General features: G+C 52.6%; 6 protein-coding genes across 6 annotated transcripts; 3 read left to right on the top strand and 3 right to left on the bottom strand.

Moving 5' to 3' along the window:
* Positions 1–117: 117 nt before the first annotated feature.
* On the bottom strand, positions 118–1,632 carry PpBr36_05661 (uncharacterized protein; the record flags this gene model as incomplete). Its single annotated transcript, XM_029892814.1, has 1 exon — positions 118–1,632. The coding sequence occupies one exon, from the start codon at positions 1,630–1,632 to the stop codon at positions 118–120; it is 1,515 nt and encodes a 504-aa protein (XP_029746032.1).
* A 1,771-nt stretch (positions 1,633–3,403) lies between these two features.
* PpBr36_05660 (uncharacterized protein) lies at positions 3,404–4,456 on the top strand (the record flags this gene model as incomplete). The annotated part of the gene is made up of 1 exon (XM_029892813.1): positions 3,404–4,456. The coding sequence occupies one exon, from the start codon at positions 3,404–3,406 to the stop codon at positions 4,454–4,456; it is 1,053 nt and encodes a 350-aa protein (XP_029746034.1).
* Positions 4,457–5,617: 1,161 nt separating this feature from the next.
* Positions 5,618–6,275, bottom strand: PpBr36_05659 (uncharacterized protein; the record flags this gene model as incomplete). Its single annotated transcript, XM_029892812.1, has 4 exons — positions 5,618–5,662; positions 5,728–5,909; positions 5,989–6,040; positions 6,165–6,275. The coding sequence occupies 4 exons, from the start codon at positions 6,273–6,275 to the stop codon at positions 5,618–5,620; spliced, it is 390 nt and encodes a 129-aa protein (XP_029745686.1).
* Positions 6,276–7,351: 1,076 nt separating this feature from the next.
* On the top strand, positions 7,352–9,357 carry PpBr36_05658 (uncharacterized protein; the record flags this gene model as incomplete). The annotated part of the gene is made up of 2 exons (XM_029892811.1): positions 7,352–8,503; positions 8,581–9,357. 2 exons carry the CDS (start codon positions 7,352–7,354, stop codon positions 9,355–9,357), a joined length of 1,929 nt encoding a protein of 642 aa, XP_029745685.1.
* Positions 9,358–10,168: 811 nt separating this feature from the next.
* Positions 10,169–11,206, top strand: PpBr36_05657 (uncharacterized protein; the record flags this gene model as incomplete). The annotated part of the gene is made up of 2 exons (XM_029892810.1): positions 10,169–10,618; positions 10,724–11,206. 2 exons carry the CDS (start codon positions 10,169–10,171, stop codon positions 11,204–11,206), a joined length of 933 nt encoding a protein of 310 aa, XP_029745521.1.
* A 194-nt stretch (positions 11,207–11,400) lies between these two features.
* On the bottom strand, positions 11,401–12,100 carry PpBr36_05656 (uncharacterized protein; the record flags this gene model as incomplete). Its single annotated transcript, XM_029892809.1, has 3 exons — positions 11,401–11,784; positions 11,903–11,960; positions 12,057–12,100. 3 exons carry the CDS (start codon positions 12,098–12,100, stop codon positions 11,401–11,403), a joined length of 486 nt encoding a protein of 161 aa, XP_029745519.1.
* Between the last annotated feature and the right edge of the window lie 421 nt (positions 12,101–12,521).

Genomic DNA, 12,521 nt, shown 5'->3' with positions numbered 1-12,521 from the left:
TTTTTGTCTCCGTTTGCTCGCTTTGTTTGCATGTTAACGTCCGTGGTTGCATTCGCACACTGCCAAGCGGCACTGTTGTCAAGAATACCAATGATACGACTGTTTATACCGGCCAGACTACGTAAGCATAGCAATCTCGTCATATGTGAAGCCGAACAAATACAGAAGGTCCAAGAGACTCCCGCGGTTGAGCCTGGCATCTGCCTCCATCTGTACCCGCGGCTTGGCATTCCACGCAACTCCTAGGCCGGCCGCCTCCATCATGAGCAGGTCGTTGGCGCCATCACCGACAGCCACAGCTTGTTCAGGTGCGATGCCTTCCTTGGCCGCAATCTCGAGCAAGAGGTCCCGCTTGCGCTCCTTGCCGACGATGAGTCCTTTGACCTCACCAGTGAGCTTGCCATCGGCATCCACAACGACCTCGTTGGCGTGCGCGTGGTCGATGCCCAGTTCTCCAGCCAACCATGATGTAAGCGGCAGGAAGCCGCCACTAAGGACGGCAGTGCGGACACCCAGGCGCTTGAGGGCCTTGACGAGCTGGCGCGCGCCAGGAGTGACGTCCAGAACAGGGCGCAGGTCGTTGAAGAGGGTGGCCGGCAGTCCCTTTAGCAGAGCGACGCGTTCCCGGAATGCGGCATCGAATTCGAGCTCGCCCATCATGGCACGGTGGGTGATGTCGGCCACGCGCTGAGCCAGGTCTGGAGGGTCCTTGATGGTAGCTGCCAGCAGGTCAATGACTTCCTGGGTGATCAGGGTGCTGTCCATATCAAAGACTACGAGGCGCTTGTGACGGCGGAACGGCGATTCCATCTGCAGAACGACGTCGACGCTCCATTCCCGCTCGAAACGGTAGATGAGTTCATGCTTGCGCAGATCTTTGAGGGCTAAATAGCTTGGGGAGGGCGCTGGGTTGAGAATCAACTCGACGACGCCAGGGTGAGCAGCACTGTCCATGCAACGATGGGCGCTGGTCGGGTCTGTTGAGCCTGGCGGGACGGGGAAGGTGGACATGAGGTGGAGGAACGAGGCGACACAGAGAGGGGAGACATAGGAACCGTAGAGACGGTCGAGGGACTGTTCCTCAGCGATGGGCGGTTCAAGGGGGAAGGTGTCCGGGTTGGTAGTCGGCGCCAGGTTTGGGGGGATGTCGGTGTGCTCCTCCACCGCAATGTTGGAGGGCTTGGGCGAAGGCACCTTGGGCGAGTGTACTGCACTCGAGGCGTGGGAGCCGGAGGGCTTGTACATCAAGGTAGCGACCAGCCTGCTGGTGGTGGTCCCGGCCGGGGGAGCGCAGTTTGGATGGGACAAGTCATGGTTCAAGCCACTCTCGACAACCTTGGGCGGGTGTTCAGCCGAGGGAATTCCATTGAAGGTCGTCGCACCAGGAGAGGGTGACACCGGTTTGGGACGCGACGGCAGGACCGACGGTGTCTGACCCTGGGAGACTCCGCGATCCTCAACGACGGTGTCGATGCCGTAGTGCGTCTCGGGCTTTCCAGGCGGGCGGTACTGTTGGTGCTCCTGGAGGTAAGAGGAACTCCGCATGGCACCCAGCTGCGGCCGAGCCGGACCCGCTCGGAGCGAGGATGCGACCGGAGCGGAAGCGGGAACAGAGCCCTTGTCCTCTTCCATTTCTTTCCGGTGCCTAAAGTTTGGTATGCACTTAGGAGGAAGGGGTGCTGGTGGAAGTTTATTCCCGCAAGTACAACTCTGGCGCACAAGACGTTGCACTGGCACTGTCCTAGAGGTACTTCCTCAGCTAGGGTTTACGCAGGCTGACGCTGATGGATGGCGTGCGACCGATCTACGGGATTGGAAAATACAGAAGTAACAAGGGTGCGTGAAAATGAAACTCTAGCACGACTCGATCAATTGATGCTGTTGCGCCTCCTCACCAGCCTTTCAGCCATCCATCAATCGGAGGGGCGCCTCTTGAGCAGTTTGCTGCATGGAGGGGCTTCGTCGTCGTCAGCCTTAGTGGGGCAAGCACCAACAACGCGTAGTCTGGTTGGTTGAGATTCGTCAACATTGCTCTGACGTGGTGTTATCGTCAATCTGCTCCTTCTTCCAAAGAAAAATTATAATAATAATAATCCAAAGGTACGGACGGTGCGGTGAGGTCATCTCACGTGAAATCTTGGCCCACGACGGGGTTTGCGGCTCATCCGTGGGTTTGCAGTGGACGAACTGGAGGGAGGCAGGAAACAAACCTGCATACGAGTACCGTCCACCTGCCAAGGTACGGTTTTGTAGGTGGTACCGTTACCACCGCATCGTAACCTACCAGCTTTCAAGAGGAATATAATTACTGCATCTCGATTTTTAACACACTTTCTAATAATGTTATCATCAAGATGAGCATGCAAGTTGTCGATCGATCGTTCTGATGAATCAGCGTAACCTGGTCCATGGATTGCGATTGCGACAAAACCTGAAGCGTCCCTCGCCTTGTTGCGGCTGTCGGGTATGGCTATCGGTGTTTGCAGCGGGCCTGGATCTCGGCCCGGGATCCTGGTTCACAAACGCACACGACACAACAACCCTTGCGACCTGTTGGCTTTTTACTACTTAAACAAAACAAATGTGGTCAGAGCTACCAACCAAAGGACCTGGTTCCCGGAAAACCCGGGAGTTAAGACGACAAGTTTCGACTTTGCCTGCCTGGTCGACCGCTCTTACTTAAGGCTGGCCAATTAAAGCTTGGGTCCCAAGCTGATGAAAGTCGTAGCGTCGATGTCGTGATCGTCCAGGAGGCTCCACGGTGATGTGAAGCCATTCTCGGGTCCGGTGTTGTCCAGCCAGTCCCGCTATTGCGTGCTGTCTCGACTACAATTTTCATGCTGATGTAATCATCATCCTGAGATGTGGTTCGTCCGCCGTCTGGTCCTCAATGGTCATTGACGCCTTTGCATCGCCATGCCGTCGCTCGAGAAAAAAAATGCTTTGTCAGGGGTCTGGACTCAGGAGGCAAGTACCCGGCCCAGGGCGAAACCCAAGGTGGTGGTACTTGCACTTGACTGCTTTGGGGGACATGGTCCATGCTGCTATTCAGACTTGGTCGGCCAGTGTAGGTCTCGATTTCTAAGAAATTCCTTGGCCTTTGGTGTATTAGTATACCGTTGTTCCTCTAAGGTCACTTTTTACACAACTTCATATTATTCTTTTGGGATCCGATTACCAATTATGACATGAACCATACACTTTATATCTGCTTCCCTGACCATATTCTATAACTCATTGCTCAACGGTAAAAGACCAGTTAACCCATATTGTCTCCTATAACCCTTCTTTCTGAACCCGTTGCGGAAGCCCAGTTAGCAAAGTAGTAAACGGTACAATATTGTACTGGAGGCTTTCCTGACTACCCATCGACATACCGAAATACAAAACAAAACTGCCAGTAATGACGCAACCATCATCTATGGAGTCATCCCCGGCTATGAAGCCACTCCGTGTCAAATTCGAGGACGCCTCAGAGATGGACTCGGGATACTGCTCGGCCAGCTCGTCGACGGCATCTCTCCCCCAGGTCTCCTTCACGCCCTCACACCTGCGCCACATCAACGACCAGCTCGAGAAGATGCAGGCGATGGATATACTTCGCTTCTGCCGCGTCCTCTTTCCCAACCTATACCAGACCACGGCCTTTGGGCTAACGGGGCTCGTGACGCTTGACATGCTATCCAAGATGGAGAAGGAGTCTTCATTCCTGCCGTCGGTCGAACTCATCTTCCTCGACACCCTGTACCACTTTGATGAGACGTACCAGCTCGTCGAGAGGGTCAAGGAGCGGTACAGCAACGTCAAGATGCATGTGTACAAGCCAGCAGACTGCGGGGCGGTGGCCGACTTCGAGACCAAGTACGGCGAGAAACTGTACGAGACCAACGCCGAGTACTACGACTGGGTGGCCAAGGTCGAGCCCCAGCAGCGCGCCTACTCGGACCTCAACGTCGGCGCCGTCCTCACCGGCCGCCGTAGGTCTCAGGGAGGACAGCGCAACAAGATCCCCATCGTCGAGGTCGACAGCGAGACAGGCATTGTCAAGATCAACCCCCTGGTCAACTGGTCGTTCCAGGATGTGCAAAAGTACATCAAGGAGAACGACGTGCCTTACAACATGCTGCTCGACAGGGGATACAAGTCGGTCGGCGACTGGCACTCAACCAGCCCCGTGGCCGAGGGAGAGGATGAAAGAGCCGGAAGGTGGAAGGGTCAGAACAAGACCGAGTGCGGTATCCACAACAAGAAGTCGCGATACGCACAGTTCCTCGAGGAGGCCGAGAGGAAGGCTGCAGAAGCTGCCAAGGCTGCGGCGGCGGCGGTGAGCCAAGATTCGTCGGTCGGTAGCGAGGTTGCGGATGATGCTCGTTGGCACGCCGCGAGGAGGCCAGGTGCTCGCCGGCGCCAACATCATCAGGATCATGTTCCTTCTGCCGTCACCTCATCGGCTTGAACTAGTTCTTGCATTAACATGTTGACTAAGACAGCATAGTTGTGCTAGCCTTTGCATTTTTCGGCGTTATAGCAGGGCATTTTGTTTTATCTTCCGGAATTTAAATGACACTCACGGCATTTGATAATGCTTATTTCCAGACCGTCAATGTTTTTATTTTTATTTCTTTTATTGGCTTCTTGTCTCGTCTCGTGGAAGGCGACGGCGAATTAAAAGATCATGAGTGGGATGTTTGGAGTCACCAGCAGGCGTTTGCCTTGTTTCCGTTTTTTTTTTTTTGCTTTCTTATTCCTGTTTCCTTACTTGAACCCCTCCCCCTTTTTTTCCCTATTCATGTGTGGTAGCAGAAAGCTGTGGGAATCATCATCTGACCAGCGGCGGCGTTGAGATGAGGTTATCGATTTAGTACCCAAAGTAGAGTTGCAAAATCCGAATAAATTCGATATAACTGCGAACCATCAATCGCGCTTGTGAGATTGCCTCAGAAAATCGAATGACTACGTTCCTCTTTTGTATGCATGCAAGGGAGAAGTTGATTTATGTCGTTTTAGGCTCCGAATAAACGAAGGATGATGCCGACAACTAAACTTCAAGTCCTCAAAAGGGACCAATCACGGGCGTGGATGGATTGATTGGTCATCCCGGCCAGTGCACTTTTGCCGCCCTTTGTATTTGTATGGGTGGGCAGATACAGCACAGACAAGCACCACCTGTTTTCGGTAAGTAGAGAACGACCTCAAAAACACCCAGCATTGACTATGATAGCATTAAATTTCCCATGGCAGTGCATAAGAAATGGGTGTAATGCCATGAGTGCGAATTTAGTTTAGATTTCAGTCGCGTAACAGCCCGAATAATTATATAGGCTAAGTGACAGTTGCACTCTCAGGTGAACATGTGCGTCATGTCGCAGCCAACTTCTATCATTTTCCAGATTCTACATCACTCGCTAACTCTGCACAGCACCAAATCCCAATTGCCATCTGACTCTGAACAAATTAAACGCGCGTGTTGCTGTTTCAGCCTCGGTTGTGATCGATAATGCTTTGCCCTCTATGTACATCGATGCCTCATCAGGTAGCTACCTCTCCCTAGACATCTGGTAGCCATAATCTCCATAATGCCGAGCGGCCATGTTCTTCAATGATAAATTTAAAGTATTTAGTAGCCCTCCTTGCCCCATTTGTTCCACTTGTCGTGGAGGTTCTATGACATGATAAAAGATTAGCTTTCTCCAATATGATATCAACTCAACTGAGAACCGCACTAACCTTGGGCAGCGTCACGTCGGGGACAACCACAACGTTGACAGCGCTGGGAGCATCCTTAGGAGCAGCGTTAGGATCACCACCGGGGTGGTACTTGTACTTGCCGGCGGTCTCGCTCTCCCACGGCATGGCGTCCTTGGCCATAGGGACCTTGGTCTCCGAAGTAGCCGACGTAGGCGTGCGACCTGAGAACGATATCAGAGTCAGTCACCAAACCATTTTGGACCTTCCCAAAGGTTCACAGGTTCATTCTGTCGGCCGTACCAAAGTAGAAACCAGCACCGGCGAAAGCAGCAACCATGATGCCGCCGAGAATCTATCATTTGAGACGACTTGTCAGTGGCCGTCCGTCTCTTGGAGCTTGTTTGACTGTCCGGTCTCGTCAGACCACTGGCCGTACGAGGGTATTTTCATCTCTTAATTGGCCCAGCAACACGCACCATGAGCTCCGGGTCCTTCTTGCCCTCCTGCTTGAGGACATGCTCCTTTGCGCCGGCCTCGAGCCTGCGGGCGCTGGTGGTAAACGCCCTCCTAGCGATGAGAGACGCCATTTTTGTTTTGTTCTGATTGTTGGAGTTTGTTCTGTGGGTGATTTGGGATCAATTTCGATAGCTCGGGTATCGCTCGTGTTCGCTGGGTGACGACAATGGCTTGTTGTAGTTGGCAATGGAAGGTAAGACCTGTACAAAGCTTCGAATTCAATTCCAATTGATTCGCTACAAGCTCGGGCCGTCATTCGATTTGCTCGTCACAAAGCATGCAACAGATTGGGAAAGCATGACAACGGAGGATTAGATAATCCGGGTCCCGCTCCCTGTCCAGCTGATGATGGCATGTTGCAGCTGCGGCGCGGCGCATTGACCGCTGGCCCTTGCAGGCATGTTCCAACCTTGCCTTTTGGCTGCTAACCAAAAATGCTTTGATAAGCCCATTAAGCGATCGGGCACACCCCTGAAGTAAAAGTGAACCTTCGTTGATGGTCTTTGTTGACCGTCGCTAGTCTGGTCGCCTTAGCAAGGCTTTTCCATTGTCTTCAATAATCAAGATTCATATTTCGATTCTTCAACACGTTCATTTTGTCGGCATACGCGTCGCTCTTTTGTTTTTTTGAATTGCACGTATCGGCGATTTTCCACCTCGACTCGTTCGACGCCCTTTTGCGATCCAGTATACCCTCCGAAGTGCGGTTCTTGGCAAGCTAGAAGGGGCGCACTTAAGTCCTGGGAAAACAACTTCGGGACTCGACGTCCATCGCCACGACAACGCCTCTGTACGCGCCGGTCTGCGTACAATTTTCACGAGCTCCAACTATTGAAGCCGCCAGCTGCAATAATTTCCGATTGCAAATCTCTCAGCCTCTACCGACCTGACGATAACCCGAGAGGAAAAATCGTTAACGCATCCAAGATATGCACACGAAGTCGCTGTCCACAAACTTATAGCAGTGACCCCTACCTCAACATACTATACTCTTGTGTTTTGGGTACTTGTGTGCGTGTCAGAGTCGGACAGAGCGGAGGAAAGGTGCCGTGCGACAGGAAACTCAGTCCTCGACGCCGAAGGTGCGGCTTAGAAGGAGAGTATAAGCGGGTAATTGAGGGGCTCGTGGGCCTATCTCTGCTTCACAATGGCTGGACCACCTAGTATCATTTCTTCCAGGATGACGGATGTTAACTCCGACGATGAAGGCAACAAGGAGGCACAGAGCTCAACCAACGGAAATCGTCGTAGCCAGTTGGAAAGCCTCTCACGGCCAGGGACCGCAAGAACCGGACTCTCCTCGAGGACTCAAAATCAACCCCTACGCCATGCCTTGGGCAAGCGTACCAGCGCTGCCGCAAGCAGCATTGCGAGCGGACGTCCTGGGAGCTCCCTAAGTCGGAGTCACGTCCCGTCGCTTACATCACACGCTTTCTTCCATCCCATGAGCTCTCAGAAGCTACAGGCTCAAAGAAGCGGGACTCGGCCCACAATGTTGCTCCGGCAGCAGAGTCGTGGCGACATCGAGCTGTCTCGCGATGGGCGTAGCGTCACTCGCCAGAGTGTCACGTCGGATTTCACCAACCCTCAGATGATGTCACGCCTGGCTCAGTCGCATTCGGCCTATGACAATGAACCACTGCGGCCACCAGGATCACGTGGAACCGAGATCACCGATCTTGACGGAGGAGTGGACAGGGTCACTGCGAACACCAGCCCAACTTACGGTCACTATCCGACTGGCAGTTTGTCGGAGAGCGTGCGACCGCTGCAGAGGAAGCCTGGGGAGGGCAGGAACAACAGTCTTACTGTTCGTGTGGATAGGAACTTCAAGTCAAGGGACAATCTCCCCACTCCGGTTAGGACTCCCCGCTCCTTCCGCTCCAGCTTTATGCTTCCGACACGGAATGGCTCACCGCAGACCGGTGTGAACCGAGACATCCAGGGTGGCGAGAAGCTCGAGTCTGTTGCTTCCACTCCTCAGCTCAGCCCAGCCGATGCCGTTGCAGCGACAGCAAACGACTCGAATGCAGAAAAGATGGCCGTCGCCGTCGGTCGCAACTTTGAATTTTTTGAAGGCAACACTGTCTTCTGTTTGGGCGGGCGCTTCCAAAACACCCGGTCGACACCCGTCAACATAGCTACCGGATCTCTTGTGGTCATCCCTTCGGCTCTATGGTTTGCTTTTAGTGCACCCTGGCTCTGGGACAATGTCTCGCCCGCAGTTCCCATAACCTTTGGATACCTGTTTTATATCTGCATTTCCTCTTTTATACACGCATCCGTGTCAGATCCAGGGGTAAGTTCATCATCTCATTAGTATCCGTAAATCACAGACTGGGAGTTTGTGCCATGTTAACATGACTATGTGCCCAGATCCTGCCGAGGAACTTGCATCAGTTTCCTCCCCCAGACGAAAATGAAGATCCGTTGCGACTGGGACCACCAACTACAGACTGGACACTGATAAGATCTGCCGAGAGCTCGACGTCTGCAATGGAAGTGCCGACCAAGTACTGCAGGACATGCAACATCTGGCGACCACCACGCACGCACCACTGCCGCCTTTGCGATAACTGCATCGAGACGGCTGACCACCACTGCGTGTGGCTCAACAATTGTGTGGGACGCCGCAATTACCGGTACTTCTTCGCATTCGTTACATCCACCACGTTACTTGCCATCTACCTCCTTGCGTCTTGCCTAGGGCAGATAACGACATACGCTAGTCTGGAAAACATATCTGTTGGGCAAGCCATCGACCACTTTCGTGTACCCTTTGCTCTCGTCATCTACGGGTTCCTGGGGTTCTTGTACCCAGCCGCGCTAATGTTCTATCACATATTTTTGATGGCGAGGGGCGAGACGACGAGGGAGTTCCTCAACTCTCACAAGTTCTTGAAAAAGGACCGGTACAGAGCTTTCACTCAGGGCAACTGGGTCAAGAACTGGATCGTAGTGCTCTGCAGGCCTCGGCCGCCCACATATTACCGCTTCAAGGAGACGGCGGTGCCAGGTGATCAGAGACTTGCGGCGAGGAAGAGATCGGAGCTCCGACGGGCCGAGACCAAGGAGGGCATGGAGATGCAAGATGTCGGGTCTGCAAGCGTAGGATTTCAAGGGCCGACTTCCCGAGCCGCGGCTGCAGCATGACGTCTCGTGACGCACACAGCATTTTCACGTCATTCATTTTATCTCTGTTCCCTATTCAACCAATCTTTTTTTTTATCCTTTTTTTTCCTTCAAATGATATTCGTTGCCAAGCGACTTATCTCTTTTTCTTCCGTTCTTAAATATGTTTTATTTAGCAGCTGGAAGACATTGCAGGGTGACCTTCCATGTTCTGGGACAAGAGCTGTATATACCTTGGCTGTGTGGTAATTTGAAATGTGTGGCACAGTGGGAGTGGTGGAAAATCGAGAGCGCGGCTTGCAAAAAATTTCTTTCTGACTCCTGACTTGCTTTTTTTTTTCCATGATAATACAATATTGTGTAATCTTGCTTTGTGATTCTCCTGCGGTTGCTGAGTGATTGCTTGTGCATGTGCAGGATTGTGTTTGTTTCATAAACACCATCATAGCGCAGGAAACATGATGATCATGGTTGGGAGGCATAGTTGTCCTCGATATGCTGAGTTATGATGTCGTATAAATCTTTTGGTGTACATTGTACATGAGGTGGTAGGCTTAGCTACCTGCCCACGTATGAAGCACGTATTCTCAATGGTTGTAATCAAGAGTTTTTGGATGGGAAGCGGGGCAGAGTTGTGAATCATTGTTGGTTGGTTTTCAACTGCGAATCACTCGCTGGGCAAGCTCCCTGCGTCTGATATTGGAGGTGTTCAGCAAGAGCAAGAGAAGCAATTGTTCGCAATCCTTGAATTTGCTGACGTTGTCACCCTTGAGACGAGGTCTTTTTTCTTCTTTTTTCTTTCTTTTTTCTTTTCTTTTTTTATCCTTCAGCCATGACCACCGCTGCCAAGATCCCAACCCCATTCCTGGAAAAGAAAGCAAAGATCGTAGCCCAGCTCGCGACGCCTGATTCCGTCTACACGGACGCGTCGCCCAAGGGCTCCGTAGACATCGGGATACGCGAGCTCATTGCCGAGATCAACGCGCAGACCGGGCTCGTGACCACCAGCTCCTGCGCCGGACGGGTCAGCGTCTTCCTTGAGGGGAAAAAGTCCCAGCACCAGGCGCAAGAGGGCGGCGGTGATGCGCAGCTTGCCGGGGTGGTTGGAGGCAAGGGAGGGGGTGGGAGGTGGCTGTATGTGAGCCACGAGCCGTTTGGTGATGTGGCTGGGACGAGCTGGCAGGATGTGCTGTTTGGTGCCGACGGTACCGGTGATGCGGTTGCTGATGAGGCTACCGAGGAGGCGGAGGAGAGGCTTGTGCATTTTAAGTTTGAGCCCATGGTTAGTAATAAGACCCAAGCACCCGCCTCAAGACAGCTGGATCAACGAGTCGGTTGTGGTGCTAACTAATACTACTAATACTACTACTACTACTACTACCTGCAGATCCTCCATATCCTCACCGCTTCCCCAGAGCATGCCCAGTCAGTTCTACGGTGTGGTCTAGAAGCCGGGTTCCGAGAGTCTGGAGCCATCAACCTACTCGGCCAACAGCAGCAGCAGGCCACGCCCATGGTCGCCATCAGGTCCATGGGCCTTGGAGTGGAGTCCATCGTTGGCACGGTGGCCGCAGGTGGACTGCAGTGCCTAGTTACGCCTCAGTACCTAGCCATGTTGGTTAGGATATCAAATGAGAGGTTCCGGCAGAACGCTGAGCGTATAGAGCGTTTTCGCTTGGCTCTCAAGGATGAATTTGGAGGGAAGAAGCAAACGGGCAAAGCTGGTTGGGAAGACGCGGTTGCGAGGAGGGAGAGGAAGAAGGCTGAGGGTTTGAGAAGGAGGGACGAGGTTGCCAAGGAGAGGGAGAAGTCAAACGCGGCAAATGGAAACTCCGACATGCTAGATGAGCAGCCAATAATAATACCATAACCACAATACGCTTGCGCTTTGGAGATCCCCCTCGCCATAGAGTGATTCTTGACAACCGGGACTGACTGCCGTTTTTTTTTTTTTTTTTTTTTTTTTTTTTTTTTGCGGCAGCTACTCCTTTCTTTTCTTTTCTTTGTTTATAGCTGGACAACAAGTATAGTACACTCCATCATCACCGATCCCCCAGCAACTCTTTACGAGACTACTTTGTCAACCCAGCCCTTCTCCAACTTCCTGACCTGCTCCTTGAAGTTGGCCACCTCCTGCCAGCAGTCGAGCGGGCGTCTGTCGTGTTCCCTGAGGCAGCGGACAACCTCTGAGCGGGCGCTCTCGACCTCGTCCGGCAGGCTGTGGACCTTCTTCCTCTCCTCCTCGAGCTTCTCGCGCAGGGCAGCCACCTCCTTGGAGACGGTGAACCGCGTCTTTTGCTTGCCGTCGTCGTCGGCCGGGGTCTGCTCCGACAGCTTGTCAAGGGCCTCCTTGACGGCGGTTGCCTCTGCGGACTGCAGCTTCTTGAGCTCCTCGGCCACGCGGGCCTGGACTTGAAGCTCTAGTAATTGCGCGCGTGATGCATCCGTCTATTTTGGCAAACGAAACCAAACCAACCAATGGCGTCAGTCGCAGATCCCCTACAGGATATCCTAAGTTGGTGGTTTCTGATCTTTTTTTTCTCTGTCTTTCTTTCTTTGGACTTACCTCTGTGCTGGATTGGAACGACTCGATGATGTTTTGCGACACGCCTGTTGGTTGCGAGCTAGTCCCGGGGATCAAACGTCGGAAAGTCAGTCGGGGGCAGTTGGAGTCGAAGGGGAGGAATTGAATCTCAAGGGGCAGAAAAAAAAAAACCTACCCGGTCCACGTATGTGTGGCCGGCTTGGACGAATTGGCACCCATTGATTGAATCTATTTCGGTCGTCACTGGTGGCTGTTGGTAGATCAAGGCGGTATGAAGCTGTTGAGTGCACTACCGCGCGATGATGCGTGGGTAATTCGTGTTTCGTCACTTTGCTTGCTTGGTTAGCTATGAAAATCCCAAAGCTTCCGCGGTCTCCAATCCATGCCGTTTCGGCCTTGGCATGACGGACCGATTTGTTCGCAAAGTACAGGGTAGGTAAGCAGGGTAAAATTTGATGGCTTGGCATTGGACTGTACTCGTAGCTGAGCAACAACAGATAACAACAACAACAACAACATCGTCATCATCATAATCATCACATGCTCGTCTGGCTAGAACCGTGCGAATTTGACCTAGAATGTTTAGAACAAGGGTTGCCGGGGCTGATACGGCTAAGCAAAACAATTAACATAAGAAAAA

The sequence above is a fragment of the Pyricularia pennisetigena genome (assembly GCF_004337985.1).
Source record: "Pyricularia pennisetigena strain Br36 chromosome 4 map unlocalized Pyricularia_pennisetigena_Br36_Scf_6, whole genome shotgun sequence".
NCBI lineage: Eukaryota > Fungi > Ascomycota > Sordariomycetes > Magnaporthales > Pyriculariaceae > Pyricularia > Pyricularia pennisetigena.
Note: the sequence above shows the minus strand (reverse complement) of the source record. Positions and strands in the feature narration are given on the sequence as shown.